The sequence below is a fragment of the Bacillus rossius genome, chromosome 1 (assembly GCF_032445375.1).
Source record: "Bacillus rossius redtenbacheri isolate Brsri chromosome 1, Brsri_v3, whole genome shotgun sequence".
Lineage (NCBI taxonomy): Eukaryota > Metazoa > Arthropoda > Insecta > Phasmatodea > Bacillidae > Bacillus > Bacillus rossius.
The window spans coordinates 31753746-31780762 of record NC_086330.1 but is presented as its reverse complement, the minus strand read 5'-3'; the positions used below and the strand labels follow the sequence as shown (position 1 = coordinate 31780762).

Here is a 27017-nt window from a genome sequence, read left to right as displayed (position 1 = left end):
AATTATTTTATCCTTTTTAGTTTGTTTTAAAAAAATGGTATATTAAAGATTTTTCTATTAGTAATTTCATAAAAAAGCCATTATGTATTTAAAACTGATATTGTGCCACTTTAACAAAGAGAAAAAAAAGGTGACTTGACATTTGAAAAGAGAACATTTTTAAGAAGAAACAGGTAGAAGGAAAAAAAAAATTAAGTTAACCTTTCCCCAGGCTGATTTATTTAGATGCACAGATTTAATATCCAAGTTTATCAAAACGGTTCAAACGAATTACAAATGCTAAAATATGAAAATATAATATCATAAATGAATTAAAATTATAAGTTATATCCTTATATGCTTAGAATTTTTAAAGCAGAAACAGTCTGACCTATAATTTAAACTTATTTTACTGGTCTCTCGAAGTTTAAGGAGTTTCACTGTAATACCAAAACTTGTTTTCTGGCCACTCAAATAATAAATTAATTTCTTTGACATCACTAATATAAATTCTTATCTAAATTAATGACTGCACACAACAAACAAGCATAATTTATTTGAAACCCTTTAAACTTTGAAATGGTATTTCACAGTAAGTTGGCTACTAAAAATGCTGACCTGCACAACCAAGTACGGCTTGGTACCAGAGTCCAGGGGGTCCCCGGGCAGGATCTGCCAGTGATCAAACACACACTGTGGGAATGCCTGTCCGCCTGTGTTACTCCTCAAGTCTGCTGTGAAACCTGCACAAAAACACACTAACCTTTAAAAAACAGGGTTACATTTCACATTTGATATTTTGGCTGCAGTTACACTGAAACCTATTTAAGATGTTATTCAAGGGACTGTCTTAAAAAAAACTAACGGGAGAAGTGGAATATTTATTCTCCTTCATAGTATGCTTAACATATACACAAACAAATTAACAAAAAGCTACAATTCTTGTAGAAACAATTTAATTTTCAATTATATAAATGGTTGAATAAAATGATACAAAAAAATACAAATTGAGTTTGCATTTAAAAATGTTTCTGAAAATAATTTACAGTAAACTCTCGATTATCCGTGTTAGTTGTAACCTACAGATTCCAAAATAATTAAAAACCTGTAAAAAAAAAAAAAACTTGGCTAATCAGTTTCACAGTAAGAGCCACACCACATTATTTGTCTTCAGTAGAATTCTGAGCACAAGTTAAGTCTTTGTGTACTGTCTTTCAGCTTATTGGAATGTAAAATTGTGGCACTGTCTCCATGTGGTCTTTCTTCATCTGCTAGAGGTGGCAGTCCACTCCACCCCCCCTTTTTGTATTTAATTTTTCTACCCTTAGGTAGAAAGTTATTCTCTTTCTCAGTTCCTACTCCGTTTATAAAACTAGCACGCAGAGATACTTGTTCCAGGCTAGAGGAGTATATGTGTTGCACTTTAATATACCATTTCTCAGAGGGAGGCGTGCTTTTCACAGACACAACACAGGAAAGTTTCCATAAATCAAATATGGCTGTAGCAATACGTGCACATCTTGGAATCGTGGCTGCAGTGTTTGTCATGAAATGTTAGACATTAAAGGATGGGAAATAAATAGCAAAAGAAAACAAAATTGTTGGATACATAAACTGTCACGCTAGACATGTAAAAACTTCCTTCACACATGATGCTAGTTCATGGTCATTTACATGGTCCAAAAAAGGTAAAATTAAATCAACACTGCTCAAGATAAGATTGTGAAACGCACACATGCACACACACACACATTCTGGTTAGTCTCCCCTCTCTCACCCCCCCAGTCAGGGCCGGCCCTACACATTTTTCAAGTGTAAGCGAACATCATATTTGCCCCCCCCCCCCCCCCACCCCACCAAATTAAAAAAAATCGAAAATGATAACATTATTAAAGAGCTTTTGATAATTTTGGTTTTTAAAGCAGTACCACGTGGTTATCTGTAATATTAATTATACACCCACTACTTTAACCACTTAACATGTTAACCCCATTTAACTCGGGTTATATAAAGTGGTAATTTTATGCTAACCCGAGTATACTCGTGACACAATTCACTTTGCTGTCCTTCGTTATGTATCCCGAATATTTCCGTCGTGTTTCTTCGCGCTTGTAGTTTACTTTTTTGCCATGTATATTGCGGCAAATATCGACTATCTGTGTATACTTCAAGCTTTGTAACAAGATGGAAGCTCTGTGCACTTGCCAACACGCAAGATGATAAGTGTGTTCATGAAAGGTTCGTAACTTACACTTGTTTGTTTGCAAATATTTAGTTTATTATTTCCTTGACAGGGTGCAGTATCTATTTAGATTTCTTTAACTTAATGTGCACAGTGCAGTGATCAGAGATAATAGCTAGGGTACTGTTTTTTCGCGAGTTTTGCGACACTCAAGTAGACAATTTCTTTCATTTTCGTATGCGTATTTCATAAATAATTGTATGAATATATAAACTGAATAATTTATTTTTATTTTGAGTGAGTTTTGCCATGGATATTGCCATATGTCTTGCGATGTATTCTTTTGTATTCGGGTACGAATATAAAATGTAATTTGTGAATTTCTTTCAGTTATTTTTATTTTGTTTTGAAATGGAAACAGGCGAGTTAGTGGATATTGAAGGATCGGATTTAGAAAATGGTAGCAAAGCGTGGTTCCGATCCTCAGACTTCGGGTTATGGGCCCAGCACGCTTCCAAGGTATTATTTTTTTTACTTATTCATTTATTGAGTGTTTATCTGAAGCCCAGCATATGTTACAATGTGGTAGCAGAGCAGCATTTTGTAACGATTTTTTCCTACTAATAATTAGTTTTTACTTAATGCAAACGGAATTAATTACTCGAAATTAAATCGAATCACAAAATATTATATTATTTCCATTTCCGCTGCAAGAATAACATATTTACGCCGACATAATGACTGGCCGAGTTAACTCGGGATAAAAATGTGGTAAAATTATAGTCCTTCATATTTCATAAACAAACAAATTAAAAAAAGGCCAACGGTTGTTCATTACATTTCTAAAGTATTTTCCTTTTAAGTAATAAAAAAAAAGTGATTTTTCCGGAACAGCTTTTGAAAATGTTATTGGAATGTTAAGTGGTTAATAAATTAAATCATGATTATAGATAAAATAATTTACAAACTTGCATCAATTTTTACAAGAATAAAAAATGCACCTATGTTATAACTGTACATAAAATAGAGAATGTAAATGAACATAACTACACTCACATTATAAGAACGCATGGCAAAATTAAAAATAAATAATTAAAAAGAGATTTTTCTGGCTTTCATTTTTGCGAATTCATTGAGTATGAAATCGGTGTCCATTTCATTAAGCAACTCATTTTCAATGGCCATTGTTGCCAGCCCACTCAAACGCTCTTGAGACAAAGTTGATCTTAAATAAGTTTTTATCAGTTTTAACTTAGAAAAACTTCTTTCACCACTGGCCACTGAAACCGGAAGAGTCAGAAGAATTCTCAGCACAACAAAAATGTTTGAGAAGGTGTCCATATAACCATTTTTGGTTATGAATGACAACGCTTTAGCTGGAGAACTATCAGACTGCAGCATAAGTCCAAAAATTTGTAGCTCGTCAAACAGTTCAACTCCGTTTATATTACGATCTGCTCCATCACTTAAAACACTGTCTAGAAAATTACAAGCATCCTTCAACTCATTTCTATCCCAAGTGTGTAACAGCCTCTAACACTGTCAATTGCTGACTTGTTGGCGGTTTTGCGACAGCCTCCGACACTGACAACTCTTCACCGACACCAACATGCTCGGCAAAAATTTGTTTGTCTAATTCTTTTACGAAAGTTGAAGTCGAAAAAAATCTCTGTAAAGCTTTCGATTGCTTCTCATCTTCTTTCGCATATTTTAATTTACTTTTGCGGTTAAATGACCCAGATGTTTTTTTACTACTCAACATTATGTTAATTAAAAATAATTACAACCACACGAAAACCACAGTTGCACAGCATTATTAGTTTATAGGCAACAAAATAAAATATAACCTTCACACAACCAATTCGTACAACTCCGTTGACACAACTAATTCGGGAATGGCATTTCCATTTCACGTCAATATCATCCTATTCCCACGCTGCCTTGCCGAGGTATTATTTACGGACGAGTTCATATTACCTAACAGACGCGTTGAAAAAGGGGTGTGGCATGTTTGAGAAAGAGAGATATCGTCTGCTTTACAGTGCTCTGCTGCGTCATGCGTCTTGCGTGATGATAAAGTTGGGCCCATCAAATTCGTTCCGACGAGACGTCACACTTTAGAGGGCGTGGTACATAAGTTAATGATAAACACCTTCGCAGTATGTCACGAGAATGTGCAAACTAAACAAGAAAAAATAAGTAATGCCATGAAGAAACACTCTACTCTAACTGCTTGTTTATTAACAAATATTCTCTTCTCTCTGATATTAGTGCTTATTATTTTATATTTGGGGCCGCGGCGGCAGAGCGGTTAGATCGATCGCATTCCACCAAGGCGATCCGGGTTCAATTTCCGACCGGGTCACGTAAACTAGGTACTAATATGTACCATGGACAAGGCCGGGGGTTTGCCGCCTCCGGCGGCTCGGCGCCCCCCTTTGACCAGCGCCCTATGCGGCCGCGTAGCTTGCTTATACCTAGGACCGGCCCTGCCCCCAGTGACCCATCCTCCAGCAGAATGCCAGCCAGACATCACTCGGCAGGCACCCTCAGATTTAAGTGTGACAAATATGACAGGTGAGGGGGTAGGAGATAAGAAGGGTCGGTGTTTCTGACATGGTAACGTGCTGGTGTGCCGGAGGATGCAATAAATTTTTAAGTTTCAGAATATAACAAACTAATAATTTAATTAAATCCAAGCACAGATAATCTGAGCCCAAATAATCGAGTTAGCTGAACTTGAACAAATTTCAGTTTTTGCATTTAATTCATCCACCTTTAGTTGACATCATATTACTAGTAAATAAATATTACAAAACACGAAAACGGAACTAGAGTAGTGTTCCGATAACCATCATCGTCATAGTACAACTAGCTACAATGTCTAGCCTTAAAAAAAATATAATTTACTCGGCACAAGACAAGCGTGTGCATGCTGTATGCAATTGATGAGCTATCAATATCTATATTCAACTACGTTCGCACACACTATACAGGCATCTTAGGCAGACATAATGCCAGCCAGTGACTGTTACATTACGAGCTACACAGGGGCAGCAGAACAAATAAGGCTGGGTTCACAATTGAAAAATTTAAGTGAGTGCATAGCAGACCATGCGTACAACTGTGCACATGACTTGTGTGAACCCAGTTCACAATTGAAATCTGTTAATTTCGGCCAATGAAATTTTGCTATGTATGCAACATATGTTGGCAGTGTTAATAAATAACTATATTAACTACCAAAAGATTATCCCTTGACACCTGATCAGCAATTTGTGAGCAGTTTTAATGATATAAATAAATAAGGGTTATATATAATTTGTAGCTAACCATTCTAACGATGACATTTTTTATTATTTTAGTAATAAAATTTTTAAAAAAGGAATTACACCTGAACATTAAAATATCTCAACACTTCAACTTAAAATAGAAAAACAAAAACAGTGAGCCTGAACTATTGTAGTGTACCCATAACTATCGTCATAGTACACACTACCCACAAAAGAGTGCAGGCTATTAAGTGTAGTTTACTCAGCACAAGACAGAGCGCGTAACCAGCAAGAAATCTATATTGATATTTAACTATATAAGCACATTCTATACCAACATCAACATAATCAAACACGAATGATGCCAACTAGCCCTGGCTACATTTTTAAATGTGCTACACAGCGGCAACAAAAAAGTCTAAGAAAATTTACACATCGGACAACTTATTATATGTTAATTAAATAAGTAAGTTGTAATATCATAACGAACATTGGATTTCAAATTGTTTTATATGGGAAAAGAAATTTATGGGCAACATCTTACATGGGAAAAAAATAATGTACATCTGGAGAAAATGGCAGGACAAAAACATGGACTGGAAATCATATTATGCAAGTAAAACTTTTACAGTTTGTACTGTAATTGTAATTACTGTATTTTTCCATTATAACTACAACACTACCTGACAGCAACATTGTTGTTGCACAGTGCTTTGTCCTGTGATCTTTGGTAAGGGCATGTCTACTACCTACACAAAGTGCTTTGAATCTAACAGTGGGACCCAAATCATCATGCGACTTAAGCAAGAATTTATTTTTCAAATTTTGACACCCTAAAATAGACATTTGTGAGCAGAGGTTTTTCAAGTTGAGTTCTAGGCAAAAACTCGTGAGTAAGTCAAGTCAAGCAAGTTGAATTTTTCATATGTTCATTAAAATTTTTTACTACACCAAAAAAATTCCATGCATCACAACTTCCATAAGTTTGTTCAAAATTACCAATTTTCTTGAAATTTGTGAAGACTGAGATAATGTGGCATACAAAAACACTGATTACATTTCTTTCACATAGTAAAACCTCAATTCTGCAAACCTCGTTACGACCTTACGAATTTTGAACATAACAAAATTCATGATTAATTCAAACATATAACACACATATTCCAGTAGAGATCAGTAAATTCTATCTATCTAATCTATCTATCTATCTAATCTATCTATCTAATCTATCTATTCTATCTATCTATCTAATCAATCAATCAATCAATCTAATCAATCAATCTATCTATCTAATCAATCAATCTATCTAATCAATCAATCTATCTATCTAATCAATCAATCTATCTATCTAATCAATCAATCTATCTATCTAATCAATCAATCAATCAATCTAATCAATCAATCAATCTAATCAATCAATCAATCAATCTAATCAATCAATCAATCAATCTAATCAATCAAATCAATCTAATCAATCAAATCAATCAATCTATCTAATCAATCAATCTATCTAATCAATCAATCAATCTATCTAATCAATCAATCTATCTAATCAATCAATCTATCTAATCAATCAATCAATCTATCTAATCAATCAATCAATCTATCTAATCAATCAATCAATCTAATCAATCAATCAATCAATCTAATCAATCAATCAATCAATCTAATCAATCAATCAATCAATCTAATCAATCAATCAATCAATCTAATCAATCAATCAATCAATCTAATCAATCTATCTATCTATCTAATCAATCTATCTATCTAATCAATCAATCTATCTATCTATCTAATCAATCAATCTATCTATCTATCTAATCAATCAATCTATCTAATCAATCAATCAATCTATCTAATCAATCAATCAATCTATCTAATCAATCAATCAATCTATCTAATCAATCAATCAATCTATCTAATCAATCAATCAATCAATCTAATCAATCAATCAATCTAATCAATCAATCAATCTAATCAATCAATCAATCTATCTAATCAATCAATCTATCTAATCAATCAATCTATCTATCTAATCAATCAATCTATCTATCTAATCAATCAATCTATCTATCTAATCAATCAATCTATCTATCTAATCAATCAATCTATCTAATCAATCAATCTATCTATCTAATCAATCAATCTATCTATCTAATCTAAACAATCTATCTATCTATCTATCTATCTATCTATCTATCTATCTAATCTAAACAATCTATCTATCTAAACAATCTATCTATCTATCTATCTATCTATCTATCTATCTATCTATCTATCTATCTATCTATCTATCTATCTATCTATCTATCTATCTATCTATCTATCTATCTATCTATCTATCTATCTATCTATCTATCTATCTATCTATCTATCTATCTATCTATCTATCTATCTATCTATCTATCTATCTATCTATCTATCTATCTATCTATCTATCTATCTATCTATCTATCTATCTATCTATCTATCTATCTATCTATCTATCTATCTATCTATCTATCTATCTATCTATCTATCTATCTATCTATCTATCTATCTATCTATCTATCTATCTATCTATCTATCTATCTATCTATCTATCTATCTATCTATCTATCTATCTATCTATCTATCTATCTATCTATCTATCTATCTATCTATCTATCTATCTATCTATCTATCTATCTATCTATCTATCTATCTATCTATCTATCTATCTATCTATCTATCTATCTATCTATCTATCTATCTATCTATCTATCTATCTATCTATCTATCTATCTATCTATCTATCTATCTATCTATCTATCTATCTATCTATCTATCTATCTATCTATCTATCTATCTATCTATCTATCTATCTATCTATCTATCTATCTAGGAGTCATTTTTAGAGATATTCCGATGAAAATTCCCACAGTTCTTTCAAAACTTTCTTCTATTTCTTTCAAAATGACTGTTTATGCTCAGGAATTGAAAAAAAATTAACAAATGTTTCCAGTGCACGTTGCAATGTTTAGAAATTCAGTGCTGCCATCTGCTTTTCCAAAATATTTCTAATGTGGTAAAACGAGCATCACCGAACATGCATCAAGATGCCATATTTACAGTAATTGGGTACATTGCTTTAAAACTTATTTTAATAAGGGCCCAGTAATCCACTGTTTGTTCATGTAAAAACCACATTTACAACTTGTTTCATGCTTAATAGAATTTAAAACAAAACTTATTTTTGATGTTCAGTCACCAAAATTTTGGTTCATGGCCATATGGTTTACTGTGGCACGTGGCACAAAAAAAGTAGGTCACTTACAATGGCAAATGAAGCTGCTGTAACCACAGATAGTACATTATGTATAATACGTAAATAAAATTCACTTTTCTGATGATTTGTTATTAAATACAGTGCTGTTGCAATGTAACCGGCAGGAATTGCTTTCCTTTAAAGCGGGAAAGTAAAGACAGTAAAAAAAAGATATTATAATTATCGGAATTCGTAAATCCTGGACATGAAAAATTATATTCTACTGTATTTATGTATATACGGTAGACAATGTTACATTATTATTAAGTAAACGATACTAGGGTAGTAAGACTTTTATTCCAAAATAATGACAGTCATAATTATCTTAAGGTATAGAAAAAAAAGCTCACTCAAATCTTGAGTTTCTGAAAAGCAACAAGCTCAAGTCATTACAAAAAAACTCAACTCAAAACTCAAATCTCGAGTACATGCAGATGTGTAAGCCTAAAAAAACAGTATAATAGGCCTGGGCTATACCAGTTTTTTTGGTTCGAATCAAATATGAATATTAAATTATTCTCAAATACAAATATTAAATTATTCTCAAATACAAATATTAAATTATTCTCAAATACAAATATTAAATTATTCTCAAATACAAATATTAAATTATTCTCAAATACGTATATAAAATTTGAATAGTAAGAATTAGAATCCCACTAGAATTTTTTTCCCCACATATAACAAATACCATGTTTTCTCGCATAATCGTTGCACATTTTATTCTAAAATCAAGTTTGAAAAGTAGGGGTGCGACGATTATGCGGGAAAAATTTTTTTTGTTAGATAAAGTTATTTATAAAAACAAAACCCATTCATGGAAAGGTTCGTTTATTTAAAAAGGGAAGTATAAAAGAGCACGCCAAACAATTTAAATGAATGTCATGCAACAAAAACCTTTATTCAACTTTAAATAGAAAAACATCTGTGATATAAATGCAAGCCGAACAAACGCATAACTACCGTAGTACACAACACGAAAGAATGCGGGCCATCAAATGTAGTTAACTCAGCACCTGATAGAGAGCGCGCGTTTTATGCATTCGGCGAGATATCGATATTCGACTACGTGCGCGCGCTCTATACGAAAAGCAATAACCAAACATTAATGATTGCAACGACCGCTGGCTACAGTTTTGTACGAGGTACACCGCGGCAACGGTGACGAACGGATGAAGGTTATAACGTTTAAAAAGTCTTTAAAAGATAATTTACACATCAGACAACTTCGTATTTCCGTTAATTAAATAAGTAAGTGGTAATGTCCGAATAAATATTGGGTTTCTATTTTAAAAAACATCGTTTTATATGGAAAAAATACCCACAGAAAGCGCTCTGAAACTAATAGCAGGACCAAAAACATTATGCGACGTTTACGCGAGAGGTTTTTTTAATCCAAATTTTGACACCCTAAAATATGGGTGCGACGATTACGCGAGTGCGACCATTATGTGATAAAAGAGGGTACATATCGAAAGAAGAAGTATATGTGTAGTGTAGTGGCTTCTGGGAAATTAGATAAATAATATTAAAGTGAAAGTTTGGTTAGGATGATTCAGCTACAATTACTATAGGTAAAATTTTGTTGAAATATTCAAATTTTAATGGAAAATATAAATAATTACTTTTCATGGTAAATCAAAATAGGAATTGCAAAAAATTTTTAATTAACAGTGCAAAGCAAATATGTAAAGCAATTGCAATATGTATGAAGAAACTTCAAGAGGTTGAGTTTAAAAAGAATGCACAGTGAGCAGTTTTATTCTACACCAATCCCTCACTAAGCATGACTAATGAGTTACTAAAAATGCTCGTGTTATTAGAAATCACCTAATCTGAAGCATTAGTTTCCATAAATAGCAAGGCTAATTTATTTAATGTGTTCCAAAATTGTGTAGGAAAATATACTTTACGTAATATAAATGAGAAGGATAACACTCAACGATAAATATGTCACACCATTAATTTTATATGCCTCCCGTCAAACTTTGTATGAAAAATACGACACTGCGTAACGGGAGATACGTGGTTATGCTGGCTGACTTGCCCGTCTGGACGTGACCAACTCACGTCACGTACCTTTCCAAACCATCCTTTACTAACAGTGAAACCGATATTACTGTCCGGATAATTACATTTTATTTTTTCAAAAATTTAAGTGCTAATTCACGTATCACCACCTGGTTCACACCAATCCTGTTAGGCCAATGATTTTTTTTTCCATTGCAACATTCATTTAACAACCTTTTCCACGTGAATCATCTGTTCATTTCTGTTCCTGTATCTAATGTCAAATATATTCTCGCTAGTACAACCAATAGAAACAGACTTATATAAACTTTTGATTGAGTCCTTATTTTGTACGATTGTGCGCACAGTTGAATTGCTTAAAACGTTAAAACTAAAGTGTGACCAACATAAGTGTGGCCTTCATGACAATTTGCACGCAGTAATGCCTCTAGTTTTGTCTCAAATACTTGAACACGATACATTATACTCTCACTTGGAAGCCATTATTCCACTAGGATTCCAACTGCAGATGATTACGCACGTACGGTTACCGGCAGATGAATGGGCAGACGTTGCTTTTGTTTGTGTGAATTCCCTGCCACTGGCAAAACTGAGTTGGCGGCACAGTCTGTGGCCAGGTGACAACGGTATGGTACGGCGGCATATGCGCAGACATAAAAACATTTGGTCCTTTACAATCCATAGCCGCAACTTAACTTACCATAGCTGATGTTTGTACAACAGCCAATAGTGTAGTCAGACCTGCGTGCGCATCTCTTCCTCCCTTGTGTGACTAACTGAATGCCATGGCACATCTGTTGTTTACAGAAGTTGAAACTGACTTCGTGGTGTCATGCTCAACGTTTTTTTTTGCCTGCGGAGATTTCACGCTAACTGAAATTTACAGACGTGCTATTCAAGACTGGGGCAGTAAAATTAACATAGCACTAAATGAATTTGCACAATCTGAAGATGTGCTAAGTGAGGGATAGGTGTATAGTTAAATATGATATAAACCTAAAAAAAATAAAAATAGTTTGTTTGAATGTTTTACTAAGTGAAAATAAATCATTATTTATATTAATATGAACATTATGGATTATATTTTTTTGGCTTGTTTTAAATACAGTGTTGGAACACAGTAGCTGCTAAGAATGTTGTTCTTTTTCTGTCCAGAGCTAAGTGTGCTTGGTACAAGAAGCAAAGTTATCCCCCCTCCCCCTTCTTGGTGTGACTATTTTTTGGGCCATGCATGACAAGATAATTGCCTTAGTGTGGGGCTATATCCAGTCATCTTTGCTGTGAGTATGCAACCAGATGTTTCCACAGGATCTATACAAGTTTTTTTTCTCTTCGCCACCCTGTTCTGAATGAAACTAAATCACATCCTGGTTTCTAACCTCCGATCTGAAAACTGTCAACTTTAACACTTGTGCTATTTATCCTTATCAGTATGCTGTCAGTTCTAATCTATTTATAACGACCTCCTGGACTCTCTTCTCCATAAAATACTTTAGCTGATAAGGTGGGTGTTAGTAATGTTTCCAAATTACTGTGTTAAATACAGCTTCACTATATTAGTCTGTTCAAAAATTTTGTGGTCAGTTGTGGCAAAAAATTTTACATAAATATTACCCTAAAACATTAAAAATATTTTGTGAAAATTTTGTCACGCTTGACAAGAAAATCTTCTGTGATCCTGAAATTTTTCCACTTTTAAATTGCGCAAAGCTGTATTCGTAAACAACTAAATATTAATTTTTTTGAAGTTTTGGTAAAAAAAAATCTAATTGAATATGAATAATAAACAATTCCCTTTGATAGTCGAAAATTCAAATATTTGCATAGGCCTATAGTGCGATAATTATTCGATAAAAACTTTTTTAATCCAGTTAACACAAAATGCAAAATATCTAAAATAATATTAACCTTAAAAAAGAAAATCAATATTGTGATGTTAACATATTAAAGCTAGGATGTAAGCACTATACTATAGAACACTTACCGAACGACTCGTTGACGGGCAGATACGCCTTGACTACGAACATAGGTGTTCCAGCCACCTGCATCTCCTCAAACACGTGGCCACGACGTCTGTTCAGCACACCATAGATGCCACCCACTGCTACCTCTGGGCACTGTATCTCGCACAAGTACACGGGCTCCATGAGACGGGGCTCAGCCGTCAGAATACTGGCGTAGAGACAGCGACGAGTCGTCGGAATGATCTGGCCACCGCCTCGATGGATGGCATCCGTGTGGAGGGTGACGTCATGGATATTGAATCGCACACCTCGCAAGTTCTCCTCCGACAGAACACCCTCCTTCGTGGCCCACTGGAAGCCTGCCACCACAGAGTCCTTTATCTCGTTCAGATACTGCACTCCCTTGGTGCAGTCCATCAGCAGGTTGGGTCCCGTGCCGTCCGGGCCAAAAGCCCAGATCTTCCTTGCTTCCACCACATCATACTCAAAGTTATCGGCAAGATAGCGAGCTCTGACCTTGACCTCGTCCCTTGGATTCACCTGTCCACTGTCGATGGCTTCCGGTAAACCATCCGGCATCGGGCATGCTTTCATGAACAGACGATTGTGCTTGTTGGGCGATTTTGACAGGCACATCTGGTCTGACTCGTTGGACACTGTTTCTCTATAAGACACGACCGGATCAGACTTTTTAATCGGAATGCAGGCATGGTCCTCTTCCAAATCCTGCAAACACAAATTCATTCTCTTATTTTGAAAGAACAAACAGAACCTATGTAATATTAAAAAAACTACATTTTAAAAGTGATAGAAAAATGTTATACATTACTAAAACCTACTATAAGCTCTCTACCTGATGTAACAATTACAAAACTTTTTTCAGGACCTTTTGATAAAATTTACTTACACTGTTTATATCAGAGAATGTTTGTATAAAAACAACCAAATTTATATTTACTACAAAATATATTACTATTCACAGGAACATCTTACAATTTTAATTAGAATGCTCGAAAATAATTTTCACATGATTTAAATGGACAGTATCTATATTTATTGTGAGACTATAAACTAAAATGAATCTCAAAAAAACAAAATACAAGTTAGTAGAAAGCTGCCAGAAACTAAGTTTCGCGGTTGTAACTGTTCGCCAACTTTTTCAGTTTCCTTACTTTTTCACAACTTTCATGACATATAGACATTCTGAACATTAAGAGAACATTTATTGTAACTTCATATAATAACTTAATTTTATCAATTTATACAAAGTAATTGAAAATCTTATTCAAATTCACTTTATGGGCAAAACATTTCACAATAAAATATTTGTAAGACATTATTTATCAAAAAGTACTCCTTAATCACTTCAAAATATATTATCTTTTCCTGGATAATTAGTCCACTATTAGTGAATTCCCACAAATAACTTCTTGAACATGTTTCATTTTAAATACAGCTGTTTTCAGAAACACACCTTATTTCAAAATAATTGAATTGGAAAACTTGGTCTCTGCAGTGAACTTAAATAATACAAGCATAAATCAATACAAAACAAAATTTATGAGTTATAGAGGCATTTACCAAAAGCTACATTTTTAAGCAAAAAAAAATTATCCAAGACACAATAAAAACAAAATCACGAAGGAGTACTATACTACTAAACTACTGGTCCCCTCAGCCCAGAAATTAAGCTCCCCTCATTGCAAGGGCCCACTTGCGCTTCCTAACTCGTAACTGTAAACCAGGAATGCCATAAGGAATCTTATTCTCGTACCTTGAGGCAAATCTCAAGATGCAGCTCGCCAGCGCCAGCAATGATGTGCTCGCCCGACTCCTCGATGATGCACTGCACCATGGGGTCGGACTTTGCCAGGCGCTTGAGCCCTTCCACCAGCTTGGGCAAATCGGCCGGGTTCTTGGGCTCCACAGCAACACGCACCACCGGCGACACGCTGAACTTCATCACCTTCATGTTGTGTGCATCCTTGAAGGTGGTGATGGTTCCAGTCTTCACCAGGAACTGGTCCACACCCACCAAGCCGCAGATGTTGCCGCTCGGTACGTCCTCGATGGACTCCACATAGCGCCCCATCATCACGACGGTGCGCTGGATCGCCTTCTCGTACAAGTCCTCCTTCTTGCCTGGGGTGTAGTTGGGCCCCATGATACGTGCCTTCATTCCCGAGGCCACCTGCACACCACACATATTCCTATGCTTACAAACCTTATTTCAATCCCACCACTATCACTATGTGAGAATTCTAAATTTATTATTCGTATATCATTTATGTGTAACAATAGACATTGAGGTTATGAATGCTGTAACCTAAAACACATCTAAATATAAAGGTAAAAAAAATCATTTAAATATTGACTTATAAACCATTTTAAAAAATGAGGGAAGAGAGAAGGGAGAGCAGTTCCAGACTCTTGATATTTTAATTCAAATTTGATATGAACTAAAAATTATATAAGTAAAAATGTGTGATGAAATTATTAATGCAAACACTACAAAAAAATATCCCAATAATGAAATGCTAACAGAGTGTGAACGGTACACCAAGAGACACAAAAGACAAGACCAAAATAGGCTACGTTTACAACAAAACCATACTGACAGCAGAGCTGTAAAAATATATGAGATGAAAAAAGTTCCTTTATTTGGGTCACAATATGTGATGAGGCAATGATTTGTTACAGGGTTCACGCCTCCAAGGCAATACAAAATTAAGGAGTGTTTAAAGTACCCTTCATGTTGTTTACTCATATTAAGAGAGAGAAAACTATTTTTAATATCACAAAATAAAAAAAAGAAATTATAAAAATTTAACTGTTCAATTTGTACAGATAATTACAATTAGTAATAGAGTTATCTCTGGATCACACATCCAACCCGAATATAGTGTCCATATAACACTGCCCGAAATTCACCAATTAAACTGCGCATTCACAAAGCTTTGTTAGCTGCCATAACGGGGGGGGGGGGGGGGGGGGGGGGGGGGGGGGGGGGGGGGGGGGGGGAAGATTAAAATACTAGCATTTATCCATTAGTTGCACGCTCTGTCTTTATTAAGGAATTTCAAAGGATTGTTAGTGAAATTTAAGGACTCAAGAACCCTTATGCAATTATGCAATTAAGCATTTTTTTTAATGATATTAAGGAGGCATATGAACCGTGTGTTAACATACCATGTGTGAGACAGTTATTAATTTTTTATACATGTTCCCCTGCTTCTTACATGGCCCAGCCTGCAATTGTTCCATTCCATGTATTTTTGTAACACAGACAAAATAGTTCTGTTTCCTGAACGGGTGGCCACACTGCAGCCACACCTTTGTGTAGCTATTACAAAACATTCACACTACTCTCTTAAGTCCAAAGCATAAAAATGGCAGCATGCTTATGGTTTACTAATATACTCATAACTTAAAGGCAACACTGAAGAAAACACAACAGTAGCTGGTTCCGCTGTTGGCTGTTGCAACCCATTCCACTGTCGCCAAAACATTACCCACACTAATCACAAAAAAATGTGGTTCCTTGAGCAGACAACAGAATTATTGTGCAATATTTGCAGCTAACAGCCAACCAGCCAAAGGAGCCAAATTTATTGTAGAAAACACAAAAAAAAAAGATATTTCTGATGTGTTATAAGTTTCTCTGTATTTATAATACATAACACTCCATAATTAAAATATTCTAAACTCAGTAACCATTATGGAAAGACTGTAATACTTGGCAGCACTGCATGATTTAGGTGGACAGTCGCCAATTATTTAATGTGCGACCAACTGAAGTGAAGGGGTAAAAAAGATAAACCCAAGTTGGCAAACGGCAACTGAAAATTAATGTTTTGTAACTTAACACAGTTACTGTTTACTTTGTGACTAGTCATTCAGCATAGTTACTTTTTAAGGACTTACAGGACCTGTAGACATCTTGTAAACACTTTTCTTTTAATATTATTTTAAAAAAAGATTGCAGTTGGCTCACTTTAAAAGCACTCAAATGCTCAGTTAAAAATAAAACAAAATTCTCTGCAATCATTTGGAATGTAATAACTAACCTTGCCTGAGAAAACACGACCAAAGGCATAGAATCTGCCTTTATCAGAAGTCGGTACCATTTTCGAAATGTACATCATGAGGGGAGCATTAGGATCACAGTTTTTGACACCAATAGCTGCCTCGTCATCAAGAGGCCCCTCATACAGCATCTCCATGCGGTATTTCTGAGCCACGACTGGCGATGGCAGGTGAATGGCTATCATCTGCAACAGAGCCTCTCCAGCCGGCAGCCACGTTCGCATCACAACCTGCGACAAAACAACAATCATGGCAATAAAGGATTTTATTACAATTTAGTTGGTTTACAGCTATCTCAATCCTATCATTAATAAACATTTAAATGTAAACTTTATCAAAAATGGTATGCATATGCAGAAATAAAATTTTCTACAGCTGCCAGTGTAACAACACATTAATTGAAACGGACCAAACTTCAACCCCTTCCCCCCTCCATAACCAAAAAAAGACACTTAGAAAGTGTTTATTTATAACCACACAAAACATTACAGTACTAATTCACAAATCTAAATCTAAACTTTTCCAACACAGTAGGCGTACAAGGTGAACAAGAGTAGTGTTATGATGTGAGAGTATAACACATTGAGTGCACAGTTACCTCCATTGCAACTCTGTGTAATTTGATACCTGCTAAATAAAAAAATAGTTGTTTAACTACAAACTGCCTTAGACAACACAATTTAAACTTTATCCTAGCCCCAGAATTATTATAATATTGTTTTGAGAGGTACACCATTCCTCTAAGTAACACTCTAATTCATTCCAGTAAAACAGAATCAAATATGTTATTTCCTAAGAGTACATGTTAATCAAGACAATGCTCCAGTTAAAGTTAATTTACTGTTCAAATACATGTTTAATACAGTTGAATAACAATACATAATAGAGCTTGGGCATAGAACTTTTAAGAAGGCGCTAACAACATTTCTGAATAACAGAATGTTATTAATATAAGAGATATATTTCAGTTCTAATAAGAATTAAAAAAAGAATAAACTTAAAATTTTCTATTATTAGAAAAATTATTTAACCTGCTAATATATATTTTGACTGTTATTTAAAAAATGTGTGTGCCATGGTTTGCCACTAGCGCACCCATGTAAGCATGAGGTAAACTATCCCTGAAACCTGGCATTCTCCAGAGCTGTTGCTCATATGCCTCATGGTGTAAATAGACACGCAATGAAGGAAGCAAATAGCTATTAAGGAGAGATCAAAATATTGTTTGTTGATTAGTCACATTTTTAATTTGTTGAATTGTATTTAATGCTACACAAGCGCTATTGATATTGAACACACATGGAAATAAAAATTCACTTAAGAAAACTGTGCTACTTCGAATTTATGACCGCACTACTTCAAATTGTGCCATAATTAATTGGCGTCGTTACTTCAAAACCACGCTAATCGAACAGCATTAGTTCGAGGGGCAGATGTATATTTTTTTCAAAATATAATGATTAATCGGGGCTTGAAAATGTTTGTGCCCCAGGTTGACTTTAAAAGTTAGGTTGAACTCAATAAAACGAAATTCCCATATTGTGACATTAACATTGTCATTAGGACCCTCAACTTCTTACATAAATGAAAAATTCTCTAATAGTTATACTTGAATGTAGTAAACCAGTTGAAACACAAAATGAAAAAATGATAATTAAACTAAGGCTTGAATGAATGTCAAGTTTAATTTTACAATTTTGAATTCCACAGCAAAATTCAGAAAGAAATATCCTTTCAATTTTTTTTAACCTTAAGTTTCCCACTTTCCAAAATATCACTGATATATCCATTTTTTATTAACAGAGAAACACTGCTTTAGAATGCAGCACTGTAAGATTGCATTCACTATCAATTTGGCCAGATTATTATAGTACAGCCAGGTTTAATTTATAACCGAAAAGGAAATTTAAATAACAAGTTTTCTTTCTATGATACATATCTGAACATTATTTCTTTACCTTAAGGCCATGATTCACGATTTATGCAAATCAGTGTGTTACATTATCAAAATTTGAAAGAAAATGATTAAGTTATAGAGATATAAAATTAAACACCTTAAAGAGGAAATTCCAACCTATTTTATGCCATATTGATGGATGCAAAATACAATACAGTTTACCATATATAATATTGTTTCTTCAATAACATGACTATAGTTGAGAGTAAAAGCTGTTAGCAGTGTAGATATACAAACATGTACAGTTTTGAGTTTGGCAATTTATTTTACAAACAATTGCTGAGCTTTATTAAGCATGTTAAGATCAGCATACTAAATAGTAAAATTGGCTTGGAGTAAAATGTGCTTATTGTAAAAAATTAATTTTCTTTTAAAAAGGTTTTGTCCTATAACATTAATAACAATTTATATTGACATTTTAATATATGACATGCAAATTTTGTGGTTGGTTATTTGTACAAGTGTTTTTTTAATTATCTACTAAGAAAATATAAGAAAACGGTTACTTGATGAATTGCACATCCTAAATAAATATATGTAAAATCTAAATATAATTAAAAAATAATATAATATATCCATAAAGCCTTTTAACAAACCATCAACTGGGAGTAGCAACCAGACAATATCTGTGTGTGTGTGTGTGTGTGTGTGTGTGTGTGTGTGTGTGTGTGTGTGTGTGTGTGTGTGTGTGTGTGTGTGTGTGTGTGTGTGTGTGTGTGTGTGTGTGTGTGTGTGTGTGTGTGTGTGTGTGTGTGTGTGTGTGTGTGTGTGTGTGTGTGTGTGTGTGTGTGTGTGTGTGTGTGTGTGTGTGTGTGTGTGTGTGTGTGTGTGTGTGTGTGTGTGTGTGTGTGTGTGTGTGTGTGTGTGTGTGTGTGTGTGTGTGTGTGTGTGTGTGTGTGTGTGTGTGTGTGTGTGTGTGTGTGTGTGTGTGTGTGTGTGTGTGTGTGTGTGTGTGTGTGTGTGTGTGTGTGTGTGTGTGTGTGTGTGTGTGTGTGTGTGTGTGTGTGTGTGTGTGTGTGTGTGTGTGTGTGTGTGTGTGTGTGTGTGTGTGTGTGTGTGTGTGTGTGTGTGTGTGTGTGTGTGTGTGTGTGTGTGTGTGTGTGTGTGTGTGTGTGTGTGTGTGTGTGTGTGTGTGTGTGTGTGTGTGTGTGTGTGTGTGTGTGTGTGTGTGTGTGTGTGTGTGTGTGTGTGTGTGTGTGTGTGTGTGTGTGTGTGTGTGTGTGTGTGTGTGTGTGTGTGTGTGTGAACGTGCATTTGTACGTGCATATATAGAGAAAGAAAAGATTTAAGGTTGAAGTTCTTTCAACATCATTGTGTGAAAAAGCACTTCTATCTTCAGCTTTGATTATTATCACATGTTTCTCAGTTGGCCGTTCTATGTCCATCACCACATTTTAGGATCATTGAACACAATCATCATTGAAGCATATGATACTGTAAAAAGGCTGATGTCTAACTCATTTGATCAACCATAGAACTGTGTCAATGCTACATTGATTTGATCATTTCCTGTAGCACGACACACACTTTTAACCCTTGTACACAAGTCTCGGCTGTAAAACAATGTTGAGGTATATTCAGTTAACTAACATAATGGAGTTTGTTATACTTGGGGAAAAAAAAAAAAAATGTGTCTTGCCAAATGACAAAACTATGTCTGTTATTATATGTTATGCAAGTTTAATAAACATGTTCTTGTCAGTATTTGTCAGGTATTAAGAAGAAAACTATATCAAAATAAAATCAAGAAAAAAAACCATGAGAAATTGATGAGAGTTATTGTGCACAAAAAAATTATTTGAGGTTTAAAAAATCTATGTGATTAATACAAACCCAAAAAGGATACATATTTTAACCCAAAAATTTCTTGGTTATTCAGAAAACATGACTTATTTTAACTCATAACTATTTAGTTTAGTTTACTACGTCACGAGTGCTCAATAACTTAATACTGCTCCCACATATAGCTAAAACAGACGAGTAAGTTGATTACAACCAAAGAATAACTTATTTAGACCCTTTAATATAAAATAGTAGTCAATACAGCAAAAAATGCAACAATTATTATAATTATAAAATTAGGCTAGGAATTCAATATTAAGGATATAACACACTAATTGTTATTTAAATAAATTTTTTTCAAGGTAGAATCTTTAAGGCAATATTTAGATTTATTAATTTTGATTTAAAAATTCCTTAACTTATATTGTTTACACTGCAGTTAAACAAATGATCACCTGCTTTTTTACTTAAGTTATAGGGATAAGTTTCTCTAAAAGTTTTAAATAATAACAAAACTATGCACCAGTTAATATGCTAAACCTTGACTAAAATGGTTACTCAATCTTCTATAATATAAAAATGAATTGCAAAATGTGTTGGTAAGCGCATAACTCAACAACGCCTGGACCAATTTGGCCAATTTTTTTTTTTTAAATGTTCGTTGAAGTTCAAAGATGGTTTTTACGGCAAGAAAAATTCGAATAATTGCCGGAAAAACCCTAAAACCAGCCCTTTTCTTTTTCCCATACAAACGTTTTCTAACTAAAACGAGCACTCGTTGTTTAAACAATGTAGGTATGTTCCTAACGTCAAAGAGTCAATTTGCACTTTATTACCTCTGTACAACGTTCAATCATATCTATCAAAACAGTGTGCGTTGAAGCACAGATAAATAAAATAAATAAACCAAAATCGAATAGTTCAATTTGGTCGGCTTCGCGATATTATTTCATTTGTTTTACTTTAAAATGCATCAGTTTTCAAGTCATTACATCAGTCAAACAAAACCAGCGTTACCAAAAGTATTTCATAAGTTTAAGTTTTTATTATTTCTTTTCCCTATTTTAAATACGGCTTGAAGGATTTGACTCCAAGTCATATCAAATTAAAAAAAAGTTGAAACAACAACAAACTGTCAATGTCAGTGTTTTTTTTTCCCTTGGATTTTAGGTTACCTACCCTAATGAGTTTGCTTTTGTCAACTTATACACGAAACAAATTCTTACCTATATAGTGTTTTGTGCAGTGTTTATTTACCTATGATCGCTAATTATTGCATGTGACAAAATAATCTATAATATAGATATGCCTCCTATTAGACGAATCAATTTAGGTAGAAGAACCCGAAATGCTACAAACCAAGCTAATTACTGATCTAATCATGCACTACAATGAAAATAAAGATTATTATGTTTCACATGATTAACAATAAAAAGATTACTTTTTTTTTTTATTTATCTTTTTATTTATATGTTTTATTTAATTATATTTCTTATTCACAACACCCAATCAGCAGGGTGACAGTTCTGTTCAGGAGAATTTTTGCCCCGACTATAAAATATGTAGGAACAAAAAAATGTCACATTACAAATCATTTTGACAGGACTTTATTGCAATTTAATTAGGCAGTACAAAGTCTGCCGGGTCAGCTAGTTTTATAATAAAACCATATCTATACTTCAGTGTGTTAGAAATAGGTTTGTAACCCTTGCCGTTCTGTGCGCAGCAAACAGGATGAATGTCACATGATGTAGTGCACAGTATTATTCCTAACTGGTTCTTGTATTGTCCCCCCTCCCCAAAACTATTATGTCCTACCCTAACCTGTCCATACTCTATTCAGACAGCAAAGTTCCTTGAGACGTGAGCTGCGCGACGGCCTAGGGCTGCAAAGACAATAAATAAGATTTGTTGAATTTAGTATTTTCATTTTAATGTTTTAAGTTTGTAACGCATGGTTAAGTTGGTAACCTTGACATAAGCATTATTTTTATTCTTTGTTGTTGCATTTAATAGTTTTATATTTGCTTTTAGTTTTAAACAAAAAGGCCCTATTTTATTTTAAGTGTTTTAAGCAGAATTGTGTTTGTATTTCGCTAGTGTGACTTTTATAACAACGTATTGAAATAAGTTCTGCTTTAGAAAACTAGGGCGTGTGGCGCGTGTGAGCATGTGGTGATTGAACTCATGACGGTTGCTGACTTACCGGCCGGGCGCGGGTTGTGGCTTAAGCGCAGTGTGTTGTACAGCGCACCACGGACATATTTAACTTCTCTATCGGACTTGCCTTACCTATTGTACTTGGCAGAGAACGCAATCGCCGATTGAAATTAATTAATTTGGCGGAAAAGAAATGTGTGCTGCGGGAACTGGTGCTTGTGGCCTATGGTTGGTGCTGTTGCGTGGCCCAGGTGCAGGCTCGTGGGGCTGCTAATGAAGAACCCACGTTTGGGGAACAAGTCCACCGGATCATTCAAGGACGAACACCCTTAATTTCGCAAGTGAAACAGATCCAGGCTTTCCTTGCCTTGGACGAAGCCCAGCAGTGAACCTTTCGTTTCTAGGCGGCCCTTTATGACAGTGATACGTGTCGTAACTGTGACCTGCGTGAGTTACTTTACCCACAGACCGAAGCAAAACTATGGAGCTCAGTGTATTGGATTTTGGGTTAATGAGTTACGGAAATATGCGTAACTGTAAATTACGTGTGAACTAAGACTTAGTTTTACCACTCCATTGCAGACAGCTGTAGTTGTGAATTATAATGGTGAAAATTATGCCAGCGGAACTTAGGAAGGTTAAAGATCTGAATTTCAGACCTGGGTCATAAACTTTACGAAGATTTTGATGATTATAATTTTTTGTGAACTTATTAGTGGCCGTAAAGAGTTAATTGTAGTATTCATAATATTTTATAAATATGTCCTTGTAAGGAGTTATCTAAGTATGAAACACACTTGTAGTATTAGTTTGCTATGTGATTTTTTACATATTTATTTTATATGAAAAAAACTTGTGATAAATGAGTCTACGGAAATTATGTTGGCACTAATTAATGTAGTACTATATGGCGTGCAATGTATTTATTGGTGGGTGTGAGACACCTAAAATTGTACAGACTGTTCGAAATCCGAGAATGTGATCAGTATTAAAATTATGTCAAAACTAAGTTTTTTTTGTAGTTTATTTCTAAAGTCTCCAACATGGCCTCCTCGTTATAACTTTAGTAAATAATTCTCTGCTGTTGACTTTAGGGCAACTTCTTTAGGGAAAACCTCTTTGCCTTTCCATAAAGTAAAAAAAAAAATTAAATTCACATTTTCCTTGATTTGTGATGTTACGTTCCAACAGGTGTCCAAATTGTACCATCTTTGTTCTGAGTGGTCAAGGGGGTACATCCTTAATCCTTACTAATATTATAAATGCGAAAGTAACTCTGTCTGTCTGTCGCGCTTTCACGCCAAAACTACTGAACCGATTTTAATGAAATTTGGTACACAGATAGTCTAGAGCCTGAGAAAAGACATAGGCTACTTTTTAATGCGAAAAAAGGGTTGTAAGGGGTTGAAAGGGGGGGGGGGATAAAAAGTTGTATGGAAGTATCGTCATTTTTAGAGCTAGAAGCTTGAAACTTATTTTTTAAAAAGAAAAAATCCAAAATTATTTTGTTTAAATTGTTATGTTTTCAAGTTGTTTTCTAAGATAGTGTTTACTATCAGTTCACCTTTTCAATGAGTGGTTAGGTTAACTGCATTACAAATGGTGGAATGGTTAGTTGGGTTAAGTTAGCTACATTAAAAATACAGTAAACTCCCGGTATACCGCGCCCCGATAGATCGCGGAATCGGGTATATCGCGGGTCAAACCATGTCCCCCAATCAGAAATGAATAATAATAATAATAATAACACAGTAGAACCTCGTTAATTCGTGATGGTCGGGACCGAGATAATCACGAATTACCAAATTTCACGGACTAGCGATTAAAAGCCCGTAAGGTCTTGTCAAGCTTCTCAGACACCGGCGTGCAGCTGGGTTAAGGCCAAGGTCATGTGACGTAACATCTACCGAGGCTTACTGCGCCTTGGCAGCAGATGGATAAAAAATAGTAAACTCTCCATTATTCGTGTTAGTTGGGACCCGCCGATGCCCGTATAATTAAAATCCTATAAAAAAAAAAGTAATAAACCCGGATAATCCGTTCACGGGAAGGACCGTCTTCGAATTAGTCTCGGCTTAAAAAAATACGTCACTGCCTAGCCATTAGTTCACGGTCATTTACAACAGCCGAAGAGAGAAAGATAAGATCGTGCTGAACTTGCACACATAAATTTTGGGTAGCCCCCCCCCCACAATCACACTCATCCCACTTCGTCCAGCGGAATGCCAGCCAGACACGTCACTCGCCAGGCGCCTGCCGTGCATTGGCGGGTGGAAACAAACAAAGGGAGACGGGAAGCAGAAGTCAGAACATCCCCCTCAAGTTTAAAGAGTGACAAATGTGACAGCTGAAAGGGGGACGACACAAAGGGTCGGTACAAACAGCGTTGCAGAGTTTGGCGGCCCATGCGAAGGCTTGCAGTGTTTGCCAGCCGCCGGCCCGCGTGACGTTAATTTTAAGCGCTGACAATTTTTACTTCTCTTTTTTTTTTCTGCACTTTTAAATCGTCCCGGATTATTTGATTCCCGAATTAGCGCGTCACGGATTAACGAGTTTCTACTGTAATAATAATGGAATAAATGGTTGACAGCCGATTAGGATAATTTTGCGTTGTAACTCACAAACTAAGCATCGGGCAGAAAAAAGCCTAGGCGTAGAAAATGTCAGCAGTGAAATTCTAAACAAGATATCTCCGTACATTATTCCTCTATCTTGTAGTGTTTTCAAATTATGGTCCAATCCAGCCCAGTGTTATTTTCTGAAACACTAGTTCTTAACATTTTTTTAAATCCACAAATAAAGCATCGGACAGGGGACCCGATAAAGCCCACCGTCCAGCGACACTCGGCTGGGGATTGATTTTGGATAGGTTTGGTTGACGGCAAGCGCTGGGAGGGGAAAGGCGAGCCGAGAATATGCGACCAAGACACCCGGGTAGACGGGAGGAGTGGAATATAAGCGCTAGTGATGAGAGGGGCGATTAAGCCGAAAGGGGGGAAGTCTGGTGACCTTGAGTAGTTCACTCATTTCCGTCTGCACACTTCTCGTGGTCACGTGTGTTGACAAGCGGAGACATATAAATGTTTTGTTACAACTGGAACCTACAGACGTAATTTTATTCGTTGTATTATACACGTTCATCTTTTTACTTTGGTATAATGTTTTAACATTAAATAGTAAAGTAAATTAGCTAGCGTATTTTTAATCTTTGCCGAGGAATTTCCAGTGGTCCAATACTTACGTGAACCATACTGTACCACTTTTGCCGTGAGGTAGTAAACAAGCCCCGGAAATGTTTATGTGTAGCGGCCTCCCGACCTTTAACCAGAGGCTGGGGAATATAACACTTGCCGATCCGAGCCACACACACTCAGCAACTCGACACAGCGTTTGATGGAATAAGTAAAGACAACGTTTAACAGACTTTTTAATACGGCGCCACTGATTGCGCTAAAATTATTTTGGCGCAATTTTTGTATCCCACATGTGACCATTTATAATTTACTGTAAGCATGGATAACAAAGTTTAACCACTTTACACGATAGACGATTCTTTATTTTATATTGTACGAATGCTAGAATCGTTTTTCACGTATCTGCTGCATACTCCTGCAAAAGACACGCTATATGTAAGTACGTAAATCTAGAATTTTTATTTTGTCAATCAAACTCGGTACTTTGCGATTCATATTCGGTTTGAAGTATTACTATGGCCTTTCTATTTAGAAGACTTTGACCACAGAATCGTGTGTAACCGCACACACTGCACTTACTTTGTTACGGACACTCAGACGAAGCAGATACTGTGGCTGACACCACGAGACTGGCAGAAGCTTGTGTGCCGCACGTGTGTATGGCGGTGTGTGGCGCGCTCGTAGGCCGTGCGACAAACTGTGCGCGGCATGCGGAAAAATAAAAAATAAAATTCAACATTTAATATTTATCTTTAAAATTTATTATTTTTATTTTTTCACCCGCGTTTAGTGAAAACTGCGGATGCAAACTCCGCACAAAGGCGGACCGTCTAACTGTGCGTGCTTGCCGACCTATTAGAACACAGGCGGTGTTTTATGCCTTTTGACCTTGGTCACATCGAAACATCGCGGTTATGCAACAACGCGGGTAAATGTTATGTCCCCCGACAACCGCGTTAACTGTACTTAATAATAGCATGGACTGCAGGTTAGATAAGGATAGCTGCATTAAAAATACTGCAAAATTATTTAAAGGTTTTGTTAGTCAGGTTAAATTAGCTAACTTTTCAATATGTATTTCAAATTTCTTAATTTAGTTATCTCAATCTTACCATCTGTGCTCA

General features: G+C 35.2%; 1 protein-coding gene across 1 annotated transcript in view; it reads right to left on the bottom strand.

Annotated features, from left to right (window-relative positions):
• The window catches only part of LOC134533923 (translation elongation factor 2-like), a 74482-nt gene that overhangs the window by 4039 nt on the left and 43426 nt on the right, over positions 1-27017 (bottom strand). The window contains exons 8-11 of the mRNA XM_063371734.1: positions 16782-17030; positions 14489-14905; positions 12735-13440; positions 598-722 (exon numbers count right to left, since the gene is read on the bottom strand). Coding sequence (XP_063227804.1) covers positions 598-722; positions 12735-13440; positions 14489-14905; positions 16782-17030 — 1497 coding nt within the window. The remainder of the gene's footprint in view (positions 1-597; positions 723-12734; positions 13441-14488; positions 14906-16781; positions 17031-27017) is intronic.